The sequence below is a fragment of the Rana temporaria genome, chromosome 3 (genome assembly GCF_905171775.1).
Source record: "Rana temporaria chromosome 3, aRanTem1.1, whole genome shotgun sequence".
NCBI classification, from domain to species: domain Eukaryota; kingdom Metazoa; phylum Chordata; class Amphibia; order Anura; family Ranidae; genus Rana; species Rana temporaria.
The window spans coordinates 8,064,434-8,092,018 of NC_053491.1; the positions used below are offsets into that span (position 1 = coordinate 8,064,434).

Consider the following 27,585-nt stretch of genomic DNA (forward strand, 5'->3'; position numbering starts at 1 on the left):
ACCACCCACAGCTGTGAAAAGCAAATAATAATAATAAATCTATGGGTAGGACTTCCACACAAAGATAAACTCCCCATAAAGAAGAACACCCATCAAAAAACATACGATATAAAATGTCATACAAATATTATTTAACATGTAGTATATTAGACAGAACGGAACAAAATTATTTCAGTTTTGTATCAATTCTTTAAGTTACTTATTTTGTTTAGTTGCAAATGTAACGAAATTATTCAGAATTCTAATTTTTCCAATGGATTCAAAGGCCCAGATTCTCAACCGAGATACGACGGCGTATCTATGCGACTGATTCTTAGAATCAGTTACGCATAGATAACCATTAGATCCGACAGGTGTAAGTCTCTTACGCCGTCGGATCTTAATTGCAATATTTTTTTTGGCCCGCTAGGTGGCGCTTCCGTCGAAATCCGCGTCGAGTATGCAAATTAGCTAGATACGCGAATTCCCGAACGTACGCGCGGCCGACGCAGTAAAGTTACGACGTTTACGTTAGGCTTTTCCCGGCGTAAAGTTGCCCCTGGGTCCATGAGGCGCAGCCAATGTTAAGTATGGCCGTCGTTCCCGAGTCAAAATTTTAAAAAGTTACGTCGTTTGCGCAACTCGTCCGTGAATGGGGCTGGACGTCATTTACGTTCACGTCGAAAGCATGACGATTTGCCAACGTCATTTGGAGCATGCGCACTGGGATTCAGTCGCGGCCGGCGCATGCGCAGTTCGTTCGGCGCGGGGACGCGCTTCATTTAAATGATACACTTTTATTTTTCTTTATTTTTCATAGATCGCGGGCCACCCGTCCAAGCTCTCAAACCTCGTCCTCATGCGCCTGGGCCGCTTGGCAACTCAGTTTACTGAGAATCAGTTGCGACAAGTCTCCTTGGAAGACTGGAGCGTCATGGAAGTTTTTGGTAAACAGAAAGAATGGACGGTGAACCAGGTGATTGCATCCAAAACATATCAGAGATGACTTCCCCAATGTCAGAGGCACAGGGGTCTGAGGTTGTAAGGGGGCTACCTACCTACCTACCTACCTGTAAATGGTTCACACTACTTTTTATACTTTTATGTTCACTTCTGGAAAGGCAGCCATAGACCTAAAAAAGGGAATTTATTGTGTCCTTTTTCAGAGCTTAAAAAAACAAAAAAACAATTAGAAAGTATTAAATATAAATATGTCGGGGCAGATCCTCGTACAATTGCATGGGCGCAGCGTATGTGAGATACACTACGCCGCTGTAACTTACTTTTTTAATCTTTGAATCCACAAAGAATTTGCGCCGTAAGTTACGGCGGCGTAGTGTATCTCAAGCGGCGTAACGACAAATCGGCGAGTAGGGGGCGTGTTTCATTTAAATGAAGCGCGTCCCCGCCCCGAATGAACTGCACATGCGCCGTCCCTAAATTTCCCGCTGTGCATTGCGCTAAATGATGTCGCAAGGACGTCATTGTTTTGACGTGGACGTAAATTACGTCCAGCCCCATTCACAGACGACTTACGCAAACAAAATAAAATATTTTCAAATTTGACGCGGGAACGACGGCCATACTTAACATTGCATACGCCACCAAATAGCAGCTTTAACTATACGCCGAAAAAAGCCGAACGGAAAAAAGCCGAACGGAAACGACGTAAAAGAATGCGACGGCCGCTAATTTGCATACTCGACGCGGATTACGACGGGAACGCCACCCAGCGGACGCCGAAAAATTGCATCTCAGATCCGAAGGCGTACGCCTGTCGGATCTAACCCAGATGCCATCGTATCTTGTTTTGAGGATTCAAAACAAAGATACGACGCGGGAAATTTGAAAGTGCGCCGGCGTATCAGTAGATAAGCCGGTGTACTCTCTTTGTGGATCTACCCCGTCATGTTTATTTCCAGCCAGCAGGTTGCGCTCTAGGCTCTTTTGCACATATTTATTGTCTTCTTGAATTGGCTGCCCAATGCCATTTTTTTTTTTTTTTTTTGCGAATTCGGCACTGCGTCAGTTAAACTGACAATTGCGCGGTCGTGCGACGTGGCTCCCAAACAAAATTTGCATCCTTTTTTTCCTACAAATAGAGCTTTCTTTTGGTGGTATTTGATCACCTCTGCGGTTTTTATTTTTTGCGCTATAAACAAAAATAGAGCAAACAATTTGAAAAAAAAACAATATTTTTTACTTTTTGCAATAATAAATATCCCCCAAAAAAGATATACATTTTTTTTTTTCAGTTTAAGCCGATACGTATTCTTCTACATATTTTTGGTAAAAAAAAAAATATCACAATAAGCGTTTATTGATTGGTTTGCGCAAAAGGTATAGCGGCTATAAAATAGGGGATAGAATTATGGCATTTTTTTTATTAGTAATGGCGGCGACCTGCGATTTTTATTGTGACTGCGACATTATGGCGGATACATCGGACACTTTTGACGCTATTTTGGGACCATTGTTGTTTATATAGCGATCAGTGCTATAAAAATGCACTGATTACGGTGAAAATTACACTGGCAGGGAAGGGGGTTAACACCAGGGGGCGATCAAGGGGTTAAGTGTGTCGTAGGGAGCAGGGGTGGACTGACAACTCATGGGGCCCCCGGGCAATAGAAGATTATGGGGCCCCCAGGCTTACAGGTGGCCACCACGCCAGGAGGCAGTGCAGAGGCGGGGCAGCTAAAATCTCAGGATTTTAACATCAGAAGCATGTCGGTATCGGACATATCAGGGACAGATGTAAAAAAAACATAGATTTTTACATACTGTCCCTGGTTTTACTGAGCCTGGCAACCCTGTTGGGGGCCCCCTAGTGACATGGGGCCCTCGGGCAGTGCCCAAGTGACTCAATGGTCAGTCCCCCCCTGGTAGGGAGTGATTCTAATTGTGTGGGGATAGGCTACGAGTGACATGACAGCGATCACTGCTCCCGATGACAGGGAGCAGTAGATCCCTGACATGTCACTAGGCAGAGCAGGGAAATGCCTTGTTTACATAGACATCTCCCCTTTCTGCAGCTCCGTGACACGATCACGGGCACCTGGCGGACAGTGGAGTCCGAAAATATACACTTCAATAAATAATAATAATAATAATTAAAAAAAAAAAACATCAAAGTTAGCCCAATTTTTTTTTATAATGTGAAAGATAATGTTAGGCCGAGTACATAGATACCTAACATGTCACGCTTTAAAATTGCGCACGCTCGTGGAATGGTGACAAACTATGGTACTTAACCAATTAAGACCCAGACCTTTAGGCAGCTAAAGGACCTGGCCAGTTTTTGCGATTCGGCATTGCGTCGCTTTAACTGACAATTGCGCGGTCGTGCGACGTGGCTCCCAAACAAAATTGGTGTCCTTTTTTTCGCCAAAAATAGATCTTTCTTTTGGTTGTATTTGATCACCTCTGCGGTTTTTATTTTTTGCGCTTTAAACAAAAATAGAGTGACAATTTTGTAAAAAAATGCAATATTTTTTCCTTTTTGCTATAATAAATATCCCCCAAAAACATATATAAAAAAAAAAATTCCTCAGTTTAGGCCGATACGTATTCTTCTACATATTTTTGGTAATAAGCGTTTATCGATTGGTTTGCGCAAAATTTATAGCGTTTACAAAACAGGGGATAGTTTTATTGCATTTGTATAAATGATTTTTTTTTTACTACTAATGGCGGCGATCAGCGATTTTTTTCGTGACTGCGACATTATGGCGGACACTTCAGACAATTTTGACACATTTTTGGGACCATTGTCATTTTCACAGCAAAAAATGCTATAAAAATGCATTGTTTATTGTGAAAATGGCAATTGCAGTTTGGGAGTTAACCACAAGGGGGCGCTGAAGGGGTTATGTATGACCTCATCTGTGTTTCTAACTGTAGAGGGGCGGGGCTGGACGTGTGACGTCATTGATCATGTTTCCCTATATCAGGGAACACACGATCAATGACGGCGCCACTGTGAAGAACGGGGAAGGTGTGTTTACACACGGCTCTCCCTGTTCTTCAGCTCGGGGGACCGATCGCGGGACTCCATCGGCGACCGGGTCCGCGAGTCCCGCGGCCGCGGTCAACGAGCTTCGGACCGGGTCGCGGGAGCAGGAGGCGGTCCTTAAGTGGTTAAAAATCACCATAGGCGACAGTTTAACATTTTTAACGGTTACCTGTTTAGAGTGACAGGGGAGGTCTTGCATTAGAATTATTGCTCTCGCTCTAACGATCGTGGTCGATACCTCACACGTGTGAGTTGAACACCATTTGTTTACCTTTGCAGGCGCGACTCGCGAATGCGATTTCTTTGGCGTGTGAGCATGGTGCAAAAGATTTTTTTATTTTTATTTTTCCACTGTCTTTTAAAAAATAAAATAAAAAATTTAATTTTAAAATTAATATCAATAATAGGCAGTGACAGGTACTCTTTATGGAGGGATCTAAAAGGCCCCAAACCCCCAAAGTCTTCAAAAACACCAAAATCTGCATTTTTGAATACTGTGGATTTTTAACCACTTCCATACCGGGGGGCACTTATACACCTTCCCGCCCAGGCCAATTTTTAGCTTTCAGCGCTGTTGCACTTTGAATGACAATTGCGCGGTCATGCTGCACTGTACCCAAACTACATTTTTATCATTTTGTTCCCACAAATAGAGCTTTCTTCTGGTGGTATTTGATCACCTCTGGGACTTTTATTTTCTGCAAAAAAAAAAAAAAAAAAATGACCGAAAAATTTGAAAAAAAATGTTTCTGTTATAAAACATTGTAAATAAGTAAGTTTTCTCCTTTTACTGATGGTACTGCACTGACGGGCACTGATAAGGCGGCACTGATGAGGTGGCACTGATGTGATGGCATTGATGGGCACTGATGATGGGCACTAATATGCGGCACTGATAGGCGGCACGGATAGGCCACATGGATGGGCCGTGTAATGTAAAGGGGCCCAGAGGTGCAGTGTAATGTAAAGGGGTCCAGAGGTGCAGGGTGCTGTGTAATGTAAAGGGGTCCAGAGGTGCAGGGTGCTGTGTAATGTAAAGGGGTCCAGAGGTGCAGGGTGTTGTGTAATGTAAAGGGGCCCAGAGGTGCAGGGTGTTGTGTAATGTAAAGGGGTCCAGAGGTGCAGAGTGCTGTGTAATGTAAAGGGGCCCAGAGGTGCAGGGTGCTGTGTAATGTAAAAGGGTCCAGAGGTGCTGTGTAATGTAAAGGGGTCCAGTGGTGCAGGGTGCTGTGTAATGTAAAGGGGCCCAGAGGTGCAGGGTGCTGTGTAATGTAAAAGGGTCCAGAGGTGCTGTGTAATGTAAAGGGGCCCAGAGGTGCAGGGTGCTGTGTAATGTAAAGGGGCCCAGAGGTGCAGGGTGCTGTGTAATGTAAAAGGGTCCAGAGGTGCTGTGTAATGTAAAGGGGCTCAGAGGTGCAAGGTGCTGTGTAATGTAAAGGGGCCCAGAGGTGCAGGGTGCTGTGTAATGTAAAGGGGTCCAGAGGTTCATGGTGCTGGAACCCCACATCCCATCATTAACCGCCGCCGCAAAGTGTCTCCGCCGCGACACCGCCCCCCCCCCCCCCCCCCCGGCTCAGTCTAAAATGCCCGGGCCTATTTTTTGTCCCAGTCCAGGCCTGATAGTAAATATTTAGGCCTGCCATTTGATTTTCCCACCCTAAGCTCTGGAAGCTTCTCCCAGAAGCAGGGGGGAAGAAATCAAACTTGTAGCCTGTGAAACCCTGAGCAGACCAAAGCAAATGATCACCGCTCCTCTGATTACCCAGCAGGCCAAAAATGAAATGCGCAGAGCATTCTATACTAGGGAGGCGCTACAATGGCGGAGTGCCCCTTTTTTGTTTTTTGATCCTTGATATTAGTTGTTGGGTGTTTCTGTTATTTTAGCAATAAAAAGTGATAGATTTATCATTTTAATATCAGTGTGGTGCGCTATAAGCTGGAATTCCCTGGACTTTCAGAGCGAGCGATGGAAATACTTCCCGGATTGCGTTTCAGTGAATTGATAAATAATTTAGCTCGCCTTGACTTGGTACCCGGACACCACCCGGACTGAAAAAAGCGATAGGTTCACCTTACAGGAGGGAACATACAGAGCAATTTCCTTCCCTATATTCTCCCATTGCCAGCCTAAGATACTGAGGGAGAGGAAGAGAGAACGTTTGGTCAACTATAAATTCTCTCCAGCAACAATAGATTCCCCCCAGAAACAGTAGATCCCCAGCAAAAAATAGATCCCCTGTAGCAAAATACCCCCCAACAATAGATCCTCCCAGCAACAATAGACCCCCAATATAACAATAAATCTCTCAGCAGCCGACATCAACAGATCCCTCCCAACAATTGACCCCCTAGATTTTGTCGTATTTTAGTCATCTCAATTGTTTTAGTTTTAGTCGTATTTTAGTAGACTAAAATGGTATTAAAGCGGGGGTTCAACCTAAAACATCCCATACTGCTGACATCAACAGTATGCTGGATTTATTTTTTCCGCTGTACTTATGGTTTTTTCGTTGTTTTCACCCAGGCTTCCTAGTTCTCGCTCCCCTGGGGAGTAGGCGTTCCTAAAACGACGCATAGACGATTGACGCGCGGGTAAAGCGCGTCATGGCCTTCCGAAAATATCCGAGGGGGATTTGACACTTTACGGCGCCTGCGCAGTCAGCTCTACACGGCAGGCGCCGTATAGCGCCGTAAAGAGCCGAGTCCCCGTCGGATATTTTCAGAAGGCGATGACGCGCTTTACCCGCACGTCAATCTTCTCCAAGGCTGGAGATAGGTTAGCAAAAAAGTTTATTTTGAGGGTGAACCTCCGCTTTAAGTTAGTCGACTAAAATGTTTTAGTCGACAAAATAAACACTGTTTTAGAGCCCATCAGTGCCGCCTATCAGTGCCCATCAGTACCACCTATCAGTGCTGCATATCAGTGCCCCCTCATCAGTGCCACCTCATTGGTGCCACCTTTATCAGTGCAACAACACCAAAAGAAAGCTCTATTTGTGAAAACAGCGTCGCACGACCGCGTAATTGTCATTTAACCACTTAAGGACCGCCTAACGCCGATCTACGTCGGCAGAAGCACGTACCTGTACGTCGTCTTTAAGATCTCAGCTGTGGGTCGCGCTCTGCCGGTGGCGCTCTCGCGACCCGGTCTGAAGCTCCGTGACCATGCCCGTGGGACCCGCGGATCCGATTGCCGCCGGTGTCCCGCGATCGGTCACAGGAGCTGAAGAACGGGGCCGTTATGTGTGGCAGTGTCACTGATCGTCCGTTCCCTGTTATAGGGAATGACGATCAGTGACGTCACACCTACAGCCACGCCCCCCCACAGTAAGAATCACTCCCTTAGGGCACACTTAACCCCTTAGCTCCCCCCCTAGTGGTTAACCCCTTCACTGCCAGTGTCATTTTCACAGTAATCAGTGCATTTTTATAGCACTGATTACTGTGAAAATGACAATGGTCCCAAAAATGTGTCAAAAGTGTCCGATGTGTCCGCCATAATGTCGCAGTCACGAAAGAAATCGCTGATCGCCGCCATTACTAGTAAAAAAACAAATTATTAATAAAAATGCCATAAAACTATCCCCTATTTTGTAAACAATATAAATTTTGCGCAAACACAGCTTCCCCGTTCTTCATTGTGACAGTGATCGTCTGTTCCCTGATATAGGGAAAGACAATCAATGACGTCACACGTCCAGCCCCGCCCCCTACAGTTAGAAACACATATGAGGTCATTGCTCTATGGACATTACCCATGATTAAGTCACGTGGCAAGTGACGCAACGCGTGGGGGAGGAGTCTGCTGTACGAGATCTGTCGGAAGTTCCCGAGTGAGGACCTCTACACTTTTCGTTACTGAGTGGCTTGATTCAAAGACGGGGAGAGCGTGAGTGGATCGGCGCATAGCATTGGCAGCGGTATTGTCGTGTCTGGCTGTATCACACTATTGTGTTTCCCTTTTTCTTACATGTCCCACACCTGTTGTGGTGTATTGAAGAGGGGGGCTGAAGCCTGTTTTTTGCACCATCGCTAATGACCAAGGCTATGTCGTTGGAGCTACTGAAGTGATTTGAAGCTGAGTATAAGATACCTGTTTCACAGAGCTGTTGTATCCAGTGACACTCTCACGCTGCTGCTAATCAACATTGTTTAACCCTATTTTACCATCTACTCTACAGGGACGGTATTCTGAGATTGAGTACTATTTGATGCTCTGAATTAATTAGCTTTGTATTAATTTATTAATTAATTTTTATACACTAATTTTTTTTTTTTTTTTTTTTTCCCCTCATCTATATATATTTTGTGTGCTTCACCCCACTGTGGCAACACGACTAAGCCCCTATTCAGGGTTTTGAATTATTATCACAATTGGATTGATCTTAGTAAGGTATCACATAAATTAGTTGTTTAGCGCATATGTTTATATTTTTCATATGAGGTCACACATAACCCCTACAGCGCCCCCTAGTGGTTAACTCCTAAACTGCAATTGTCAGTTTCACAGTAAACAATGCATTTTTATAGCACTTTTTGCTGTGAAAATGTCAATGGTCCCAAAAATGTGTCAAAATTGTCCGATGTGTCCGCCATAATGTCGCAGTCACAAAATAAATAAATAAATAAATAAATACATCGCTGATCGCCACCATTAGTAGTAAAAAAAAAATATTTAAAAAAATGCCATAAAACGATCCCCTATTTTGTAAACGCTATAAATTTTGCGAAAACCAATCGATAAACGCGTATCGGCCTAAACTGAGGAAAAAAAGTTTTTTTATATATTTTTTGGGGATATTTATTATAGCAAAAAGTAAAAAATATTGCATTTTTTTCAAAATTGTCGCTCTATTTTTGTTTATAGCGCAAAAAATAAAAACCGCAGAAGTGATCAAATACCGCCAAAAGAAAGCTCTATTTGTTGAAAAAAAAGGACGCCAATTTTGTTTGGGAGCCACGTCGCACGACCGCGCAATTGTCAGTTAAAGCGACGCAGTGCGGAATCGCAAAAAGGGGGCAAGGTCCTTAACCTGCATAATGGTCCGGGGCTTAAGTGGTTAAAAAAGCGACAGCGCTGAAAGCTGAAAATTTTGGCCTGGGCAGGAAGCGGGGGAAAGTGCCCGGTACTGAAGTGGTTAATGACTAATTTTGATTCTTGCAGCTGAAGATTTTAGCCGGTGGGTTTATGAACTCCAACAGTGTCACTGCGCAGGCTCTGGACGCTTTGCACTTGGCGACTCTCGGGTACGCACTGTGTGGGCTCCCGGCGGAGGGCATGGCACAGATACAAGCGGGTGAATTCTGGTGAGCGACTCGTTACATTGTATAATAATATTGTTACATTAGTATAATTCTCTGCAGTGTAGATATAACAGTATAAATATTGATTTTCTTACTGTTATTCCTTTTTGTAGTTCAGCGGTCATGTATCTCGGCCAGCTTGCTCTGCAATGCGCGGAGCCACAACTCTACGCCCTCACCCGGCTCTGCACCAGAAGCGGGATGTTTGGACCGGTCAGCGGGTGGGCAGAAGAAGTCTTTCTGGAGATGGGATCTGTGGCTGGTGAGAAAAGAACAACTATTGAGGATGGAAGACAGTGGCGGCTGGTGAAGTTTTAGGATGGGGGGGGGGGTCAGACCCCGCCCTTCCTTTTTGACCCCTCCCACTTCTCATAAGCCCTACCCCTTATAGAATCCACCCACTCCATCCCCTGTATTCCACTTGCTTCCGCCAATAGTGTCAGGAGTATACAGCTCAGCCTCACAGGACAGTGTATTTAGCTCAGCCTCACATGACAGTGTATATAGCTCAGCATTACAGATCAGGGTATATAGCTTATATAGCTCAGCCTCACAGATCAGAATATATAGATAAGGGTATACAGCTCAGCATTACAGATCAGGGTATATAGCTCAGCCTCACAGACCAGTGTATATATAGCTCAGCCTCACAGATCAGGGCGTACAGCTCAGCCTCACAGATCAGGGTATGTAGCTCAGCCTCACAGATCAGGGTATATATACTGTAGCTCAGCCTCACAGATCAGGGTGTACAGCTCAGCCTCACAGATCAGGGTATACAGCTCAGCCTCACAGATCAGGGTATACAGCTCAGCCTCACAGATCAGGGTATAACAGCTCAGCCTCACAGATCAGGGTATATAGCTCAGCCTCAGAGATCAGGTTGTACAGCTCAGCATTACAGATCAGGGTATAACAGCTCAGCTTCACAGATCAGGGTATGTAGCTCAGCCTCACAGATCAGGATATACAGCTCAGCCTCACAGATCAGGGTATATAGCTCAGCCTCACAGATCAGGATATACAGCTCAGCCTCACAGATCAGGGTATATAGCTCAGCATTACAGACCAGGGTATACAGCTCAGCCTCACAGATCAGGATATACAGCTTAGCCTCACAGATCAGAGTATATAGCTCAGCATTACAGACCAGGGTATACAGCTCAGCCTCACAGATCAGGATATACAGCTCAGCCTCACAGATCAGGGTATACAGCTCAGCCTCACAGATCAGGATATACAGCTCAGCCTCACAGATCAGGATATACAGCTCAGCCTCACAGATCAGGGTATACAGCTCAGCCTCACAGATCAGGGTATACAGCTCAGCCTCACAGATCTGGGAATAACAGCTCAGCCTCACTGATCAGGGTATATAGCTCAGCATTACAGATCAGGGTATAACAGCTCAGCCTCACAGATCAGGGTATATAGCTCAGCCTCACAGATCAGGATATAAAGCTCAGCCTCACAGATCAGGATATACAGCTCAGCCTCACAGATCAGGGTATACAGCTCAGCATTACAGATCAGGGTATACAGCTCAGCCTCACAGACCAGGGTATAATAGCTCAGCCTCACAGACCAGGGTATAACAGCTCAGCCTCACAGATCAGGGTATAACAGCTCAGCCTCACAGATCAGGGTATATAGCTCAGCCTCACAGATCAGGGTATACAGCTCAGCCTCACAGATCAGGGTATAACAGCTCAGCCTCACAGATCAGGGTATACAGCTCAGCCTCACAGATCAGGGTATAACAGCTCAGCATTACAGATCAGGGTATACAGCTCAGCCTCACAGACCAGGGTATAATAGCTCAGCCTCACAGACCAGGGTATAACAGCTCAGCCTTACAGATCAGGGTATAACAGCTCAGCCTCACAGATCAGGGTATACAGCTCAGCATTACAGATCAGGGTATATAGATCAGCATTACAGATCAGGGTATAAAAGCTCAGCCTCACAGATCAGGGTGTACAGCTCAGCCTCACAGATCAGAGTATATAGCTCAGCATTACAGATCAGGGTATAACAGCTCAGCATTACAGATCAGGATATAACAGCTCAGCCTCACAGATTAGGGTATACAGCTCAGCCTCACAGATCAGGGTATAACAGCTCAGCTTCATAGATCAGGGTGTATAGCGAAGGCCTCACAGATCAGGGTATAACAGCTCAGACTCACAGATCAGGGTATAACAGCTCAGACTCACAGAACAGGGTATATAGCTCAGCCTCACAGATCAGGGTATATAGCTCAGCCTCACAAATCAGGATGTACAGCTCAGCCTCACAGATCAGGATATACAGCTCAGCCTCACAGATCAGGATATACAGCTCAGCCTCACAGATCAGGATATAACAGCTTAGCCTCACAGATCAGGGTATACAGCTCAGCATTACAGATCAGGGTATACAGCTCAGCCTCACAGATCAGGGTATACAGCTCAGCCTCACAGATCAGGGTATACAGCTCAGCCTCACAGATCAGGATATACAGCTCAGCCTCGCAGATCAGGGTATATAGCTCAGCCTCACAGATCAGGATATATAGCTCAGCCTCACAGATCAGGGTATACAGCTCAGCCTCACAGATCAGGATATATAGCTCAGCCTCACAGATCAGGGTATACAGCTCAGCCTCACAGATCAGGGTATATAGCTCAGCATTACAGATCAGGGTATAACAGCTCAGCCTCACAGATCAGGGTATACAGCTCAGCCTCACAGACCAGGGTATAACAGCTCAGCCTCACAGACCAGGGTATACAGCTCAGCCTCACAGATCAGAGTATATAGCTCAGCCTCACAAATCAGGATATACAGCTCAGCCTCACAGATCAGGGTATAACAGCTCATCTTCACAGATCAGAGTATATAGCTCAGCATTACAGATCAGGGTATACAGCTCAGCCTCACAGACCAGGGTATAACAGTTCAGCCTCACAGACCAGGGTATAACAGCTCAGCCTCACAGACCAGGGTATAACAGCTCAGCCTCACCGATCAGGGTATACAGCTCAGCCTCACAGACCAGGGTATAACAGTTCAGCCTCACAGATCAGGGTATATAGCTCAGCCTCACAGATCAGGATATACAGCTCAGCCTAACAGATCAGGGTATATAGCTCAGCATTACAAATAAGGGAATACAGTTCAGCATCACAGATCAGGGTATATAGCTCAGCATTACAAATCAGGGTATAACAGCTCAGCCTCACAGATCAGGGTATACAGCTCAGCCTCACAGACCAGGGTATAACAGTTCAGCCTCACAGATCAGGGTATATAGCTCAGCTTCACAGATCAGGGTATATAGCTCAGCCTCACAGATCAAGGTATATAGCTCAGCCTCACAGATCAGGATATACAGCTCAGCCTCACAGATCAGGATATACAGCTCAGCATTACAAATCAGGGTATGTAGCTCAGCTTCACAGATCAGGGTATATAGCTCAGCCTCACAAATAAGGATATACAACTCAGCCTCACAGATCAGGGTATCTGCATATATCTATATCACAGTGCATAGAAAAAGTATTCATACCATTTGAAATGTTCCACATTTTGTCATGTTATAACCAAAAACGTAAATGTATTTAATTGGGATTTTATGTGAGAGACCAACACAAAGTGTCACATAATTGGGATGGGAAGTGAAAATGATAAATGGTTTTCAACACTGTTAAAGTCAATGCCATGGTCCTTATTTTGTATTATGGAAACCTTGAATAAAAACCATTGAAAGATAAATGGTTTTCAAAAATGTTTACAATAAATATGTGAAAAGTGTGTGTGTGGGGGGGGGGGGTGCATTTATATTCAGCCCCCCTTTACTCTGAGACCCCTAACTACAATCTAGTGGAACCAATTGCCTTCAGAAATCACCTAATTAGTAAATAGAGTCCACCTGCGTGTAATTTAATCTCAGTATAAATACAGCTGAGGTTTGTTGGAGAACCTTAGTGAACAAACAGCATCATGAAGGCCGAGGAACACACGACAGGTCAGGGATAAAGTTGTGGAGAAGTATAAAGCAGGGTTAGGTTATAAAAAAAATCTCCCAAGCTTTGAACATCTCACAGAGCTTCTGTTCAATCCATCATCGGAAAATGGAAAGAGTATGGCACAACTGCAAACCTACCAAGACATGGCCGTCCACCTAAACTGACCGGGCCGGGCAAGGAGAGCATTCATCAGAGAAGCAGCCAAGAGGCCCCATGGTAACTCTGGAGGAGCTGCACAGGAGCTGCACAGCTCAGGGGGGAGAATCTGTCCACAGGACAACTATTAGTGGTCTCTCCACAAATCTGCCCTTTATGGAAGAGTGACAAGAAGAAAGACATTGGTGAAAGAAAGACACAAGAAGTCCTGTTTGTAGTTTGTGAGAAGCCATGTGGGGGAGGGGACACAGCAAACATGTGGAAGAAGGTGCTCTGGTCACATGACACCAAAATTCAACTTTTTGGCCTAAAAACAAAACGCTATGTGGGGGGAAAACTAACACTGCACATCACCCTGAACACACCATCCCCACCGTGAAACATGGTGGTGGCAGAATCATGTGGTGGGGATGCTTTTCTTCAGCAGGGACAGGGAAGCCGGTCAGAGTTGATGGATGCAGCCAAATACAGGACAATCTTAGAAGAAACCCCTGTTAGAGTCTGCAAAAGACTTGAGACCGGGGCGGAGGTTCACCTTCCAGCAGGACAACGACCCTAAAGTACAGCCAGAGCCACAATGGAATGGTTTAGATCAAAGCCTATTCATGTGTTAGAATGGCCCAGTCACAGTTCAGACCTAAATCCCATTGAGAATCTGTGGCAAGACTTGAAAATTGCTGATCACAGACGCTCTCCATCCAATCTGACAGTAGAGACACCCCCAAAAAGACTTGTTGTCAGGAAGATCCTGCCAGAAATAGGCGACTCAGACTTTGCGGTTCCCGATCGCGGCTGCAACCGCGCATGCGTGTGCATGCACACCTCTGTTGGAGCCAGGCGGGTTATTTAAGCCGGCCTCTCACACACCATCCTTGCTGTCTGCTCTACAGCGTTGTGTATCTGAAACCTGATCTGAGACTTAACCTGTGAAAGACCCCGGCTTACCTGTGACTATTCCAGCCATCCGCCTGCACCTGATCCTTGGCCTGTTCTGACTACCCTACTGTCTGTACCTCTGTACCTCGCCGTCCGCCTGATGACCGACCCGGCCTGTCTGACCATCCACTCTGCTCCAGTCTGCTGAACGGTTCCAGTCTGTCCTAGTTCCCACCCAGTCTGCTAAACCGATCCAGCCTGCTAAACCGATCCAGCCTGCTAAGCCGATCCAGCCTGCTAAGCCGATCCAGCCTGCTAAACCGATCCAGCCTGCTAAGCCGATCCAGCCTGCTAAGCCGATCCAGCCTGCTAAGCCGATCCAGCCTGCTAAACCGATCCAGCCTGCTAAGCCGATCCAGCCTGCTAAGCCGATCCAGCCTGCTAAGCCGATCCAGCCTGCTGAGCCGATCCAGCCTGCTGAGCCGATCCAGCCTGCTGAGCCGATCCAGCCTGCTAAGCCGATCCAGCCTGCTGAGCTGATCCAGTTCTGGTATTCCAGTTCCTGCAAGGAAGCTTCTGCTGGACTGATCCACTTCCTCTTCTTGTTGATCCTGCCAGGCACCCGTGCCACTCCTTACTCCTGTGCCTACTGTGCCAGAATAGAGACCAGACAACTGTATTTATAACAAAATTAGAAAATTATTTTATTAAAGTTATTACAAGATAAAATCTGATTCAATATACATTGAGAACGACAAATAGTTTGTGGGAGCAATTTCTAGAGATATGTTTTTGTTCGATCGAGTCAACCCTACTAGTTTCGCCCATTGGCTTCTTCAGGGGAATTAAGACAAGATCGTCTCTGTGAGATACTCTTATTAATTTAACTTTAATAAAATCATTTTCTAATTTTGTTATAAATACAGTTGTCTGGTCTCTATTCTGGCACCGTTATAATCCCCTCAATCCTTCCAATTTCCTTTCTCGTACAATTTTGGGATGAGGTGCTGTATTCATAGTAGGACTCTCGACCACACACCACTCTTTCTCCTGTGCCTACTGTTACCCTATCAAGGGGCCACGAGTGGGAGCCGTAAGGAAGGCCCGCCCTCTGCAATTCGGGCTCACAACCATCAGGTACGTGATACTTATAGAGAAAGGGGGTTCTACAAAGTATTGCCCCTCCCCCCCACACTTTTTTAACATATTTATTTGTAAAATAAAATGAAAATCATTTATCATTTTCCTTCCACTTCACAATTATGTGACACATAAAAAGCTTGAAATAAAACCATCATTTTGCATTCACCTTTCAAGACCGGTGAGTGACGCTCTCTCTCTTTTGGATTATATGCACTACAGTCTTTGCTGCGCACCTGGGTCCATTTTTTAGTGTGCAGTGGCAACCATTAGATTATATATATATATAGTGTGTGTGTGTGTTTATATATATATATATATATATATATATATAAATTATATATGAAAATATATCATATTATTATATTTCTTCATTTTTCCAGTGCAATTATGAAAATAATTGATGGCTGTGAGGCGACTTAACCACTAAAGGACCGCCTCCTGCACATATACGTCGGCAGAATGGCTGGGCACAAGCACGTACCTGTACGTCCTCTTTAAGTGCCCAGCCGTGGGTCGCGGGCGCGCGACCCGGTCCGAAGCTCCGTGACCGCGGACCTGATCGCCGCTGGAGTCCTGCGATCGGTCCCCGGAGCTGAAGAACGGGGAGAGGTGTGTGTAAATACAGCTTCCCCGTTCTTCACTGTGGCGCCGTCATTGATCGTGTGTTCCCTGATATAGGGAAACACGATCAATGATGTTACACGTCCAGCCCCGCCCCCCTACAGTTAGAAATAGGGTTGTCCCGATACCACTTTTTTAGGACCGAGTACAAGTACCGATACTTTTTTTCAAGTACTCGCCGATACCGAATACCGATACTTTTTTTAAATGTGTCCCCCACATATGCAGCCATGTCCCCCCCATATGCAGCCATGTCCCCCACATATGAAGCCATGTCCCTCTAGCCATGTCCCTCACATATGCAGCCATGTCCCTCTAGCCATGTCCCTCACATATGCAGCCATGTCCCTCTAGCCATGTCCCTCACATATGCAGCCATGTCCCTCTAGCCATGTCCCCCACATATGAAGCCATGTCCCTCTAGCCATGTCCCTCACATATGAAGCCATGTCCCTCTAGCCATGTCCCTCACATATGCAGCAATGTCCCTCTAGCCATGTCCCTCACATATGCAGCCATGTCCCTCTAGTCATGTCCCTCACATATGCAGCCATGTCCCTCTAGCCATGTCCCTCACATATGCAGCCATGTCCCTCACATATGCAGCCATGTCCCTCTAGCCATGTCCCTCACATATGCAGCCATGTCCCTCTAGTCATGTCCCTCACATATGCAGCCATGTCCCTCACATATGCAGCCATGTCCCTCACATATGCAGCCATGTCCCTCTAGCCATGTCCCACACACATATGCAGCAATGTCCCTCTAGCCATGTCCCTCACATATGCAGCCATGTCCCTCACATATGCAGCAATGTCCCTCTAGCCATGTCCCTCACATATGCAGCAATGTCCCTCTAGCCATGTCCCTCACATATGCAGCCATGTCCCTCTAGCCATGTCCCTCACATATGCAGCCATGTCCCTCTAGCCATGTCCCTCACATATGCAGCCATGTCCCTCTAGCCATGTCCCTCACATATGCAGCCATGTCCCTCTAGCCATGTCCCTCACATATGCAGCCATGTCCCTCTAGTCATGTCCCTCACATATGCAGCCATGTCCCTCACATATGCAGCCATGTCCCTCTAGTCATGTCCCTCACATATGCAGCCATGTCCCTCACATATGCAGCCATGTCCCTCTAGCCATGTCCCTCACATATGCAGCCATGTCCCTCTAGTCATGTCCCACACACATATGCAGCAATGTCCCTCTAGCCATGTCCCTCACATATGCAGCCATGTCCCTCACATATGCAGCCATGTCCCTCACATATGCAGCCATGTCCCTCTAGCCATGTCCCTCACATATGCAGCCATGTCCCTCTAGCCATGTCCCACACACATATGCAGCAATGTCCCTCTAGCCATGTCCCTCACATATGCAGCCATGTCCCTCACATATGCAGCAATGTCCCTCTAGCCATGTCACTCACATATGCAGCAATGTCCCTCTAGCCATGTCCCTCACATATGCAGCAATGTCCCTCTAGCCATGTCCCTCACATATGCAGCCATGTCCCTCTAGCCATGTCCCTCACATATGCAGCCATGTCCCTCTAGCCATGTCCCTCACATATGCAGCCATGTCCCTCTAGCCATGTCCCTCACATATGCAGCCATGTCCCTCTAGTCATGTCCCTCACATATGCAGCCATGTCCCTCTAGTCATGTCCCTCACATATGCAGCCATGTCCCTCCAGCCATTTCCCCCATACCTTTGCCGCCGAAAGCCGCCGCCGCCGCCGCATGGAGAAAATCACAGCATTCATTTGAATAGCTGTTTTGCCCGCGCGTATAGACACTCCCCCTTGCTCTGGATTGGACAGATCACGATCACCCATCCAATCCCGAGCAAGGGGGAGTGTCTATACGCGCGGGAACACTACAGCTATTCAAATGAAAGCTGTGATGTTCCCGCACGCCGTTTAACCCATGCGGCGGCTTTCAAACGCTTCGGTGCAATGCGGCGGCTTTCGATGCGGTGGCAGCGGCGGGGGGGGGAAAGTATTCTATTTAGGTATCGGGGGTATTTGCGCGAGTACGAGTACTCCTGCAAATACTCGGTATCGGTCCCGATACCGATACTGGTATCGGTATCGGGACAACCCTAGTTAGAAACACATATGAGGTCACACTTAACCCCTTCAACGCCCCCTAGTGGTTAACTCCCAAACTGCAATTGTCATTTTCACAGTAAACAATGCATTTTTATAGCACTTTTTTCTGTGAAAATGACAATTGTCCCAAAAATGTGTCAAAAGTGTCCGATGTGTCCGCCATAATGTCGCAGTCACGAAAAAAAAAAAATCGCTGATCGCCGCTATTGGTAGTAAAAAAAATATATAAATAAAAATGCCATAAAACTATCCCCTATTTTGTAAACACTATAAATTTTGCGCAAACCAATCGATAAACGCTTATTGCGATTTTTTTTTTTTTTTACCAAAAATATGTAGAAGAATACGTATCGGCCTAAACTGAGGAAAAAAAAAAGTTGTTTTATATATTTTTGGGGGATATTTATTACAGCAAAAAGTAAAAAATATTGATTTTTTTTCAAAATTGTCGCTCTATTTTTGTTTATAGCGCAAAAAATAAAAACCGCAGAGGTGATCAATTACCACCAAAAGAAAGCTCTATTTGTGGAAAAAAAAAGGACGCCAATTTTGTTCGGGAGCCACGTCGCACGACCGCACAATTGTCAGTTAAATCGACGCAGTGCGGAATCGCAAAAACTGTCTGGGTCCTTTACCTGCATTTTGGTCCGGGTCTTAAGTGGTTAAACAATTTTTAAATATGTTTATATCACACATAATATTGCTGTTCTTACTTTTCGGTTTAGAACGTTGTTGATAGTTTGCGCTCTCTGACCTCCATTGTTGTAGTGTAAAGCCCTGTACACACGATCGGATATCTGATGGAATCTAATCCGATGGATTTTTTTCGTCGGACATCCGATGAAGCCGACTTTCATCAGTCTTGCCTACACACCATCGGTTAAAAATCCGACTGTGTCCGAACGGGGTGACGTAAAACACAACGACGTGCTGAGAAAAATGAAGTTCAATGCTTCCGAGCATGCGTCGACTTGATTCTGAACATGCGTGGATTTTTGATCGATGGATTTCTCCACAGACTATCGTTTTTTTCTATCGTTTTTTTTTTTTTAAACGTTTCCTACCGAGTCATTGTAAAATGACGTCGGCAGGAACCCTTCCTCCTTCAGAGTGGACGTCATATGACGTCCTTGCATTCCCGGGGCAGCTAGGGGGTGCGCGCGGGAGCCGGTGCGCGTGCCCTGGAGGCCGCAATGTCCGCCAGGCACACGCGATTGCCCGCAATCACGGCAGGACCATGGACCTGTGTGTGTAATGATGGGGTGTAAACACACAGATACATGTCCTGTCAGCGGCGAGGAGACCGATGTGTGTTCCCACTACACACCTCCTCCCCCCTACAGTTAGAATCACTCCCTAGGGAACATATTTAACCCCTTCAGCGCCCCCTAGTGTTAACCCCTTCCCTGCCAGTCACATTTACACAGTAATCAGTGCAGTTTTATAGCACTAATCGCTGTATAAATGTGAATGTTCCGTAAAAAGTGTCAAAAGTGTCCGATGCCCGCCGCAATGTCACAGTCACAATAAAAATCGCAGATCGCCGCCATTGCTAGTAAAAAAAAAAAATGCCATAATTCTATTCCCTATTTTGTAGATGCTAGAACTTTTGCACAAACCGATCAAATACGCTTATAGCGATTTTTTTTCTACCAAAAATATTAAAAAGAATACGTATCGGCCTAAACTGAGGAAAAAAATAGTTTTTTCAAAATTATGATATTTATTAAATTAAAAAGTAAAAGATATTGGCCCAGATTCTTGTATCTGGGCGTAAAACTGCGGCGGCGTAACGTATGTCATTTACGTTACGCCGCCGCAAGTTTTACAGGCAATTGCTTTATTCACAAAGAACTTGCCTGTAAAGTTGCGGCGGCGTATCGTAAATCCCCCCAGCGCAAGCCCGCCTGATTCAAATGATCCGGGTAGGGGGCGTGGAGCATTTAAATTAGGCGCGTTCCCGCACCGAACGTAATGCGCATGCACCGGCCCTAAAATTTCCAGACGTGCATTGCGCTAAATGACGTCGCAAGGAACGTCATTGGTTTCGACGTGAACGTAAATGGCGTCCAGCCCCATTCACGGACGACTAACGCAAACAACGTAAATTTTTAAATTTCGACGCGGGAACAACGGCCATACTTAACATTGGTTGCCCCTCATATAGCAGGGGCAACTTTACGCCGCGCAAATCTAACGTAAACGTCGTAACTTCACTGCGTCGACCGCCCGTACGTTCGGGAATTCGCGTATTTTGCTAATTTGCATACACGACGGGGAAAACGACGGAAGCGACACCTAGCGGCGAAAAAAAAACCTGCATTTAAGATCCGACAGCGTAAGAGCCTTACGCCTGTCGGATCTAATGGTTATCTATGCGTAACTGATTCTAAGAATCAGTCGCATAGATACGACGGGCCAGATTAGGACTTACGATGGCGTACATTGCGTTGCGCCGTCATAAGCCCTTTGAGATTCTGGGCCAAAATTGTCGCTCTTCTTTAGTTTATAGCGCACAGATTAAAAAACGCAGAGGTGATCAAATACCAACAAAAGAAAGCTCTATTTGTAGGGAAAAAAGGGCGTCAATTTGGTTTGGGAGCCACGTCGCACGACTGCGCAATTGTCATTCAAAGTGCGACAGCGCTGAAAACTATAAAATTGGTCTGGGCAGGAAGGGGGTGAAAATGCCCGGTATTGAAGTGGTTAACCATAAGAAAAATTTAAAACAGGTTCTATTTTTTTTTTCACCGATGGATAAAAAAAAAAACGATGGGGCCCACACACGATCGGTTCGTCCGATGAAAACGGTCCATCGGCGGTCCGTGTGTACAGGGCTTCTAACTCTCTAGCCCTACATTTTATGTCCTTGGTCTTCTTTCCTAACAGCTGGACTGGATGATCTGGAACTCTCCTCTCTGGTCTTACAGCAGATTCAGGGTCTCACCCCCCTTGCCGTGTCCCTCATCCAACCTACAAAGTTTGCGGTAAGTACAGCTCTGAGTTCCCAACACATAACATACAATAGTCCTGAGGGTGATTTTTGTGAGTAATGGAGGCATTTAACCACTTAAGACCCGGACCAATATGCAGGTAAAGGACCTGGCCCCTTTTTGCGATTCGGCACTGCGTCGCTTTAACTGACAATTGCGCGATCGTGCGACGTGGCTCCTAAACAAAATTGGCGTCCTTTTTTCCCCACAAATAGAGCTTTCTTTTGGTGCTATTTGATCACCTCTGCGGTTTTTATTTTTTGCGCTATAAACAAAAATAGAGCGACATTTTCGAAAAAAATTCAATATTTTTTTCCTTTTTGCTATAATAAATATAACCAAAAATCTATAAAAAAAAAACGTTTTTTTCCCTCAGTTTAGGCCGATACGTATTCTTCTACATATTTTTGGTAAAAAAAAATAAGTGTTTATCGATTGGTTTGCGCAAAATTTATAGCGTTTACAAAATAGGGGATAGTTTTATGGCATTTTTATTGATTATTTTTTTTTATACTACTAATGGCGGCGATCAGAGATTTTTTTTTTTCATGACTGCGACATTATGGCGGACACATCGGACAATTTTGACACATTTTTGGGACAATTGTCATTTTCACAGCAAAAAATGCTATAAAAATGCACTGATTACTGTGAAAATGACAATGGCAGTTTAGGAGTTAACCACTAGGGGGCACTGTAGGGGTTAAGTGTGACCTTGTGTGTTTCTAACTGTAGGGGGGCGGGGCTGGACGTGTGACGTCACTGATCGTCTTTCCCTATATCAGGGAACAGACGATCAATGACAGTGCCACTGTGAAGAACGGGGAAGGTGTGTTTACACTCACCTCTCCCCGTTCTTCAGCTCCAGGGACCGATCGCGGGACTCCGGCGGCGATCGGGGCCGCGGGTCCCGCGGCCACGGAGCTTCGGACCGGGTCGCGGGCGCGCGCGACCCACGGCTGGGCACTTAATGAGGACGCACAGGTATGTGATTGTGCCCAGCCTTTCTGCTGACGAATATATCGGCGTTAGGCGGTCCTTAAGTGGTTAAAGTGTAACTTTTGTTGAAAAAAAAAAAAACTTTGTTGTACCGTCTTCTGTTCTGAAGATAAAGCTGTTTGTTCCACCATGTTGTTTTATTTTTTTATTTTGATTCCTGAATGGGAGGGTCTGTGCTCACCATAATCACCTGGTGCACATTCAGTGTTGAAGAAAGTTGGAGCGTCTGGATCCCTTTAGAAGTAGGTAATCCTTGAGGCTAATTCAGAATTTTCAAATTTCCGAACTTCCGAATTCTGCATTTTTCGAATTTTGGAATTTCAAATTTTCGATTTTCTGAACTTCAAATTGTCGAATTTCCAAATTTTTTAATTCACGAACTTCGAGTTTTCGAAGGTCAATTTATCGAATTTCGAAATTTTACGAATTTTTGGAATTTCCCTTTTTATGGAATTTATGAATTTCCGGATTTTGGAATTTCGAATGTTCTAACTTCAAATAAAAAAAAAAAAATCGAAATTTTGAAATTCGAATTTGTGATTTTTTCGAATTTTTAAAATTTCCGAATTTCGATTTTTCCGCTTTTTAAATTTCCATAATTTCGAATTTTTGAATTCATGAACTTTGAGTTTTCGAATGTCAATTAATGGAATTTCGAAATTTACGAATTTATAAATTTACGGATTTTGGAATTTTAAATGTTCTAACTTCAAATAAAAAAATAAAAAATCCAAATTCTAATTTTTGATTTTCCAAATTTTTGATTTTCCGAATTTTTTTAATTTCCGAATTTCGATTTTTCCGCCTTTTGAATTTCCAAAACTTCGAATTTTTGATTTTCCGAATTTTTGAATTCATGAACTTCGAGTTTTCGAATGTCAATTTATCGGATTTCAAAATTTCCGATTTTTGGAATTAATGAATTTCCGGATTTTGGAATTTCGAATGTTCTAACTTCAAATAATAAAAAAAAATCAGAAATTTCGAAATTCGAATTTTTGATTTCCCGAATTTTTTTAATGTCCGAATTTCGATTTTTCCGCTTTTTGAATTTCCAAAATTTCGAATTTTTCATTTTCCGTATTTTAAAAATTTCCGAATTTTCAAAACGTTGAATTTTTCATTTTCCGAATTTTTGAATTTCCATTGTTCGAAAATTCAAATTTCCGGATTTCGGTATTCTGAAATTTTTGGAGATTTGGAAATTCTGAATTTCGAAAATTTCAGAAATCCGAATAATCGGAAATTGAACAATTCGGAAATTCTGACATTTCGGAAGAGTTTGTAAGAAAAAAAAACAAATTCAGAAATAAAGAATATGATTGGCTCGCTATAGACGTCATCTGCAGTGTCCGTTGTCCTCGGTTTATAAGCCACACCCACTGGGTATAATAGAAGACATGCAGTGACTGCTCTCCTTTTCCCTCTTCACCTCCCAGGTTTCCTTCTCAGCCCAGCAGATGGCGATGTTCTCCTGGTCTCAGGCCAACGTAGTGACTGATCAGCAGAAGAAACTTTTAGACTCCAAACAGCTGGAAGCTCTTATGCTGGCCCTCAATGAATATGGCGGAAGCCAGATATACAAAGGTATGGTGGGTATCACCCCCCGGACTGGCCATAGGGCAAACCGGGCTTATGCCTGGTGGGGCCGCCGCAACGTCTCCCCTCCGTGTAACATGCAGGGGGTCCAGAACTGCAAGGGGGGTGTCTGTGTAACAAACTGTGGGGTGCTGTGTAATGTAAAGGGGTCCAGAGGTGCAGGGTGCTGTGTAATGTAAAAGGGTCCAGAGGTGCAGGGTGCTGTGTAATGTAAAGGGGTCCAGAGGTGCAGGGTGCTGTGTAATGTAAAGGGGTCCAGAGGTGCAGGGTGCTGTGTAATGTAAAAGGGTCCAGAGGTGCAGGGTGCTGTGTAATGTAAAGGGGTCCAGAGGTGCAGGGTGCTGTGTAATGTAAAAGGGTCCAGAGGTGCAGGGTGCTGTGTAATGTAAAGGGGTCCAGAGGTGCAGGGTGCTGGAACCCCACATCCCATCATTAACCGCGCAAAGCGCCCCCCCCCCCCCCCCCCGGGCTGCTCAGTCTAAAATGCCCGGGCCTATTTTTTGTCCCAGTCCCGGCCTGGTGGGTATGGTGTGTTACGGTGGGGATGGCGGGTATGTTGGGGATGGCGGGTATTTTGGGGATGGTGGGTTACAGTGGGTATGGTGGGAATGGCGAGGATGGCGGGTATGGTGGGTTACGGTGGGTATAGTGGGTATGGTGGGTTACGATGGGTATAGTGGGGATGGCGGGTATGGTGGGTTACGGTGGGGATGGCGGGTATGTTGGCGGATGGCGGGTATTTTGGGGATGGTGGGTTACAGTGGGTATGGTTGGTTTGGTGGGAATGGCGAGGATGGCGAGTATGGTGGGTTACGGTGGGTATGCTGGGTTACGGTGGGGATGGTGGGTTACGGTGGGTATGTTGGGTATGGCAGGTTACGGTGGGTATGGCGGGTATGGTGTGTTACGGTGGGTATGGCGGATATGGCGGGTTACAGTGGGTATGGCGGGTTACGACGGGTATGGCGGGTATGGTGGGTTACGGGGGGAATGGCGGGTATTGTGAGTATGATGGGTATAGTGAGTATGTTGGGGATGGCGGTTATGTTGGGTTACGGTGGGTTTGGCGGGTATGGTGGGTTACGGCGGGTATGGCGGGTTACGGCGGGTATGCCGGTATGGTGGGTTACAGTGGGTATGGTGGGTTTGGCGGGTATGGTGGGTATGGCGGGTATGGTGGGTTACAGTGGGTATAATGGGTTATAGTGGGTATGGTGGGTATGGTGGGTTACGGTGGGTATGGTGGGTTACGGCGGGTATGGCGGTATGGTGGGTTACGGTGGGTATGGTGGGTTACAGTGGGTATAATGGGTTATAGTGGGTATGGTGGGTTTGGTGGGTATGGCGGGTATAGTGGGTATGGTGGGTTACGGTGGGTATGGTGGGTATATTCTCTAACGCTCAACCTTTTTTTTAGTTGTGGCCCCCTAAAGTCAGCAAAATCTGGAGCCCCCCCCCCCAGTCTCAAATGTAAAAAACGTAAATGTATTTTATCGATTGGAAAGCTGCGCCTGGGACGATGCACACCACGGCTCTGATGAATGGGAGTCCCTCCATCACGGCGGAGACCTCCCTACACATCAGAGGCCCCATATACACTGTATTGCCACAAGTATTGGGACGCCAAGTCCCTCCGCCCCAAACTCTCTCACCCATGTCTTTATGGACCTTGCTTTGTACATTGGTGGGCAGTCATGTTGGAACAGGAAGGGGCCGTCCCCCAAACTCCTCCCACAAATTTGGGAGTGTGAAATTGTCCAAAATGTCTTGGTATTCTGAGGCCTTAAGAGTTCCCTTCACTGGAACTAAAGGGGCCAAGCCCAACCCCTGAGGAACAACCCCCCTCCCACCATATTCCCCCCTCCCCACCAAATGATTTGGACCAGTGCACAAAGCAAGGTCCATAAAGACATGGAGGAGCGAGTTTGGGGTGGAAGGACTTTGAATGGCCTGGACAGAGTCCTGACCTCAACCCGATAGAACACCTTTAGGATAAATTAGAGCGGAGATTGCGAGCCAGGCCTTCTCATCCAACATCAGTGCCTGACCTCACAAATGCTCTTCTGGAAGAATGGTCAAACATTCCCATAGACACCCTCCTAAACCTTGTGGACGGCCTTCCCAGAAGAGGTGGAGCTGTTATAGCTGCAAAGGGCGGAGCCAACTCAATATTGAACCCTACAGACTAAGACTGGGATGTCATTAAAGTTCACCAACGATGGGGCACAATTACTCCCTAGGAGGCATTATTGTTTCCCCCTGATGAGGCAAAAATATGAGGCACATATTATCCCAATGACACCAACAATGGGGCACAATTCCTCCCAATGACACCAAATATGAGGCACAATTTATTCCAATGACACCAACGATGGGGAACAATTACTCCCTATGAAACAAATGAGGAGGCATTATTTTTTCCCCCTTATGAGGCACAATGTATCCCAATGACACCAACGATGGGGCACAATTGATTCCAATGACACCAACGATGGGGCACAATTGATTCCAATGACACCAACGATGGGGCACAATTGATTCCAATGACACCAACGATGGGGCACAATTGATTCCAATGACACCAACGATGGGGCACAATTGATTCCAATGACACCAACGAGGGGGCACAATTGATCCCAATGACACCAACGATGGGGCACAATTTATCCCAATGACACCAACGATGGGGCACAATTTATCCCAATGACACCATCGATGGGGCACAATTTATCCCAATGACACCAACGATGGGGCACAATTTATCCCAATGACACCAACGATGGGGCACAATTTATCCCAATGACACCAACCATGGGGCACAATTTATTCCAATGACACCAACGATGGGGCACAATTTATCCCAATGACACCAACGATGGGGCACAATTTATCCCAATGACACCAACCATGGGGAACAATTTATTCCAATGACACCATCGATGGGGCACAATTTATCCCAATGACACCAACGATGGGGCACAATTGATCCCAATGACACCAACGATGGGGCACAATTGATCCCAATGACACCAACGATGGGGCATAATTTATTCCAATGACACCAAATATGAGGCACAATTTATCCCAATGACACCAACAATGAGGCACAATTGATTCCAATGACACCAACGATGGGGCACAATTTATCCCAATAACATCAACAAAGGGGCACAATGTATCCCAATGACACCAACAATGGGGCACAATCCTCCCAATTACACCAAATATGAGGCACAATTTATCCCAATGACATTAACAATGGGGCACAATTGATTCCAATGACACCAACGATGGGGCACAATTCCTTCCAATGACATCAAATATGAGGCACAATTTATCCCATTGACATTAACAATGGGGCACAATTTATCCCAATGACACCAACGATGGGGCACAATTTATCCCAATGACATCAGCAATGGGTCACGATTTATCTCAATGACACCAACAATGGGGCACAATTTCTCCCAATGACACCGAATATGAGGCACAATACATCCCGATGACACCAACAATGGGGCACGATTGCTCCCAATGTAAAAAATGAGGAAGCATTATTAGTTTTACTCCAAATAATCTCTCTTTTCTGTTTCCAGCTGGGAAATCGCACGCCGATCGCTGCTCGCAGTGCGCTCTACTTCACCTCAGTGTCCTGATCTGCATGTATGTAACTCGCTGGGGCCAATCGCGGCCCTCACCTTGACACTTGGCGTGGAGTTATAAGTGTGATGTCAGAACGTCAGGATTAATAAAGTTTTCTGAATCTGAA

General features: G+C 45.7%; 1 protein-coding gene across 1 annotated transcript; it reads left to right on the plus strand.

Annotated features, from left to right (window-relative positions):
* The first annotated feature begins 803 nt into the window (after positions 1-803).
* LOC120930271 (stereocilin-like) lies at positions 804-27,585 on the plus strand. The gene is made up of 6 exons (XM_040341496.1): positions 804-955; positions 9,159-9,301; positions 9,412-9,560; positions 21,115-21,212; positions 23,657-23,804; positions 27,413-27,585. Exons 1-6 carry the CDS (start codon positions 839-841, stop codon positions 27,517-27,519), a joined length of 762 nt encoding a protein of 253 aa, XP_040197430.1. The 5' UTR covers positions 804-838; the 3' UTR covers positions 27,520-27,585.

What these genes read in the sequence shown, in the direction of transcription:
- LOC120930271 (XM_040341496.1), top strand. Translation starts at nt 839, where the DNA reads ATGCGCCTGGGCCGCTTGGCAACTCAGTTTACTGAGAATCAGTTGCGA. An exon ending in GGAGATGGGATCTGTGGCTG is followed by an intron (nt 9,561 to 21,114) that starts GTGAGAAAAGAA and finishes CTTTCCTAACAG; the next exon opens with CTGGACTGGATGATCTGGAA. An exon ending in CGGAAGCCAGATATACAAAG is followed by an intron (nt 23,805 to 27,412) that starts GTATGGTGGGTA and finishes TTCTGTTTCCAG; the next exon opens with CTGGGAAATCGCACGCCGAT.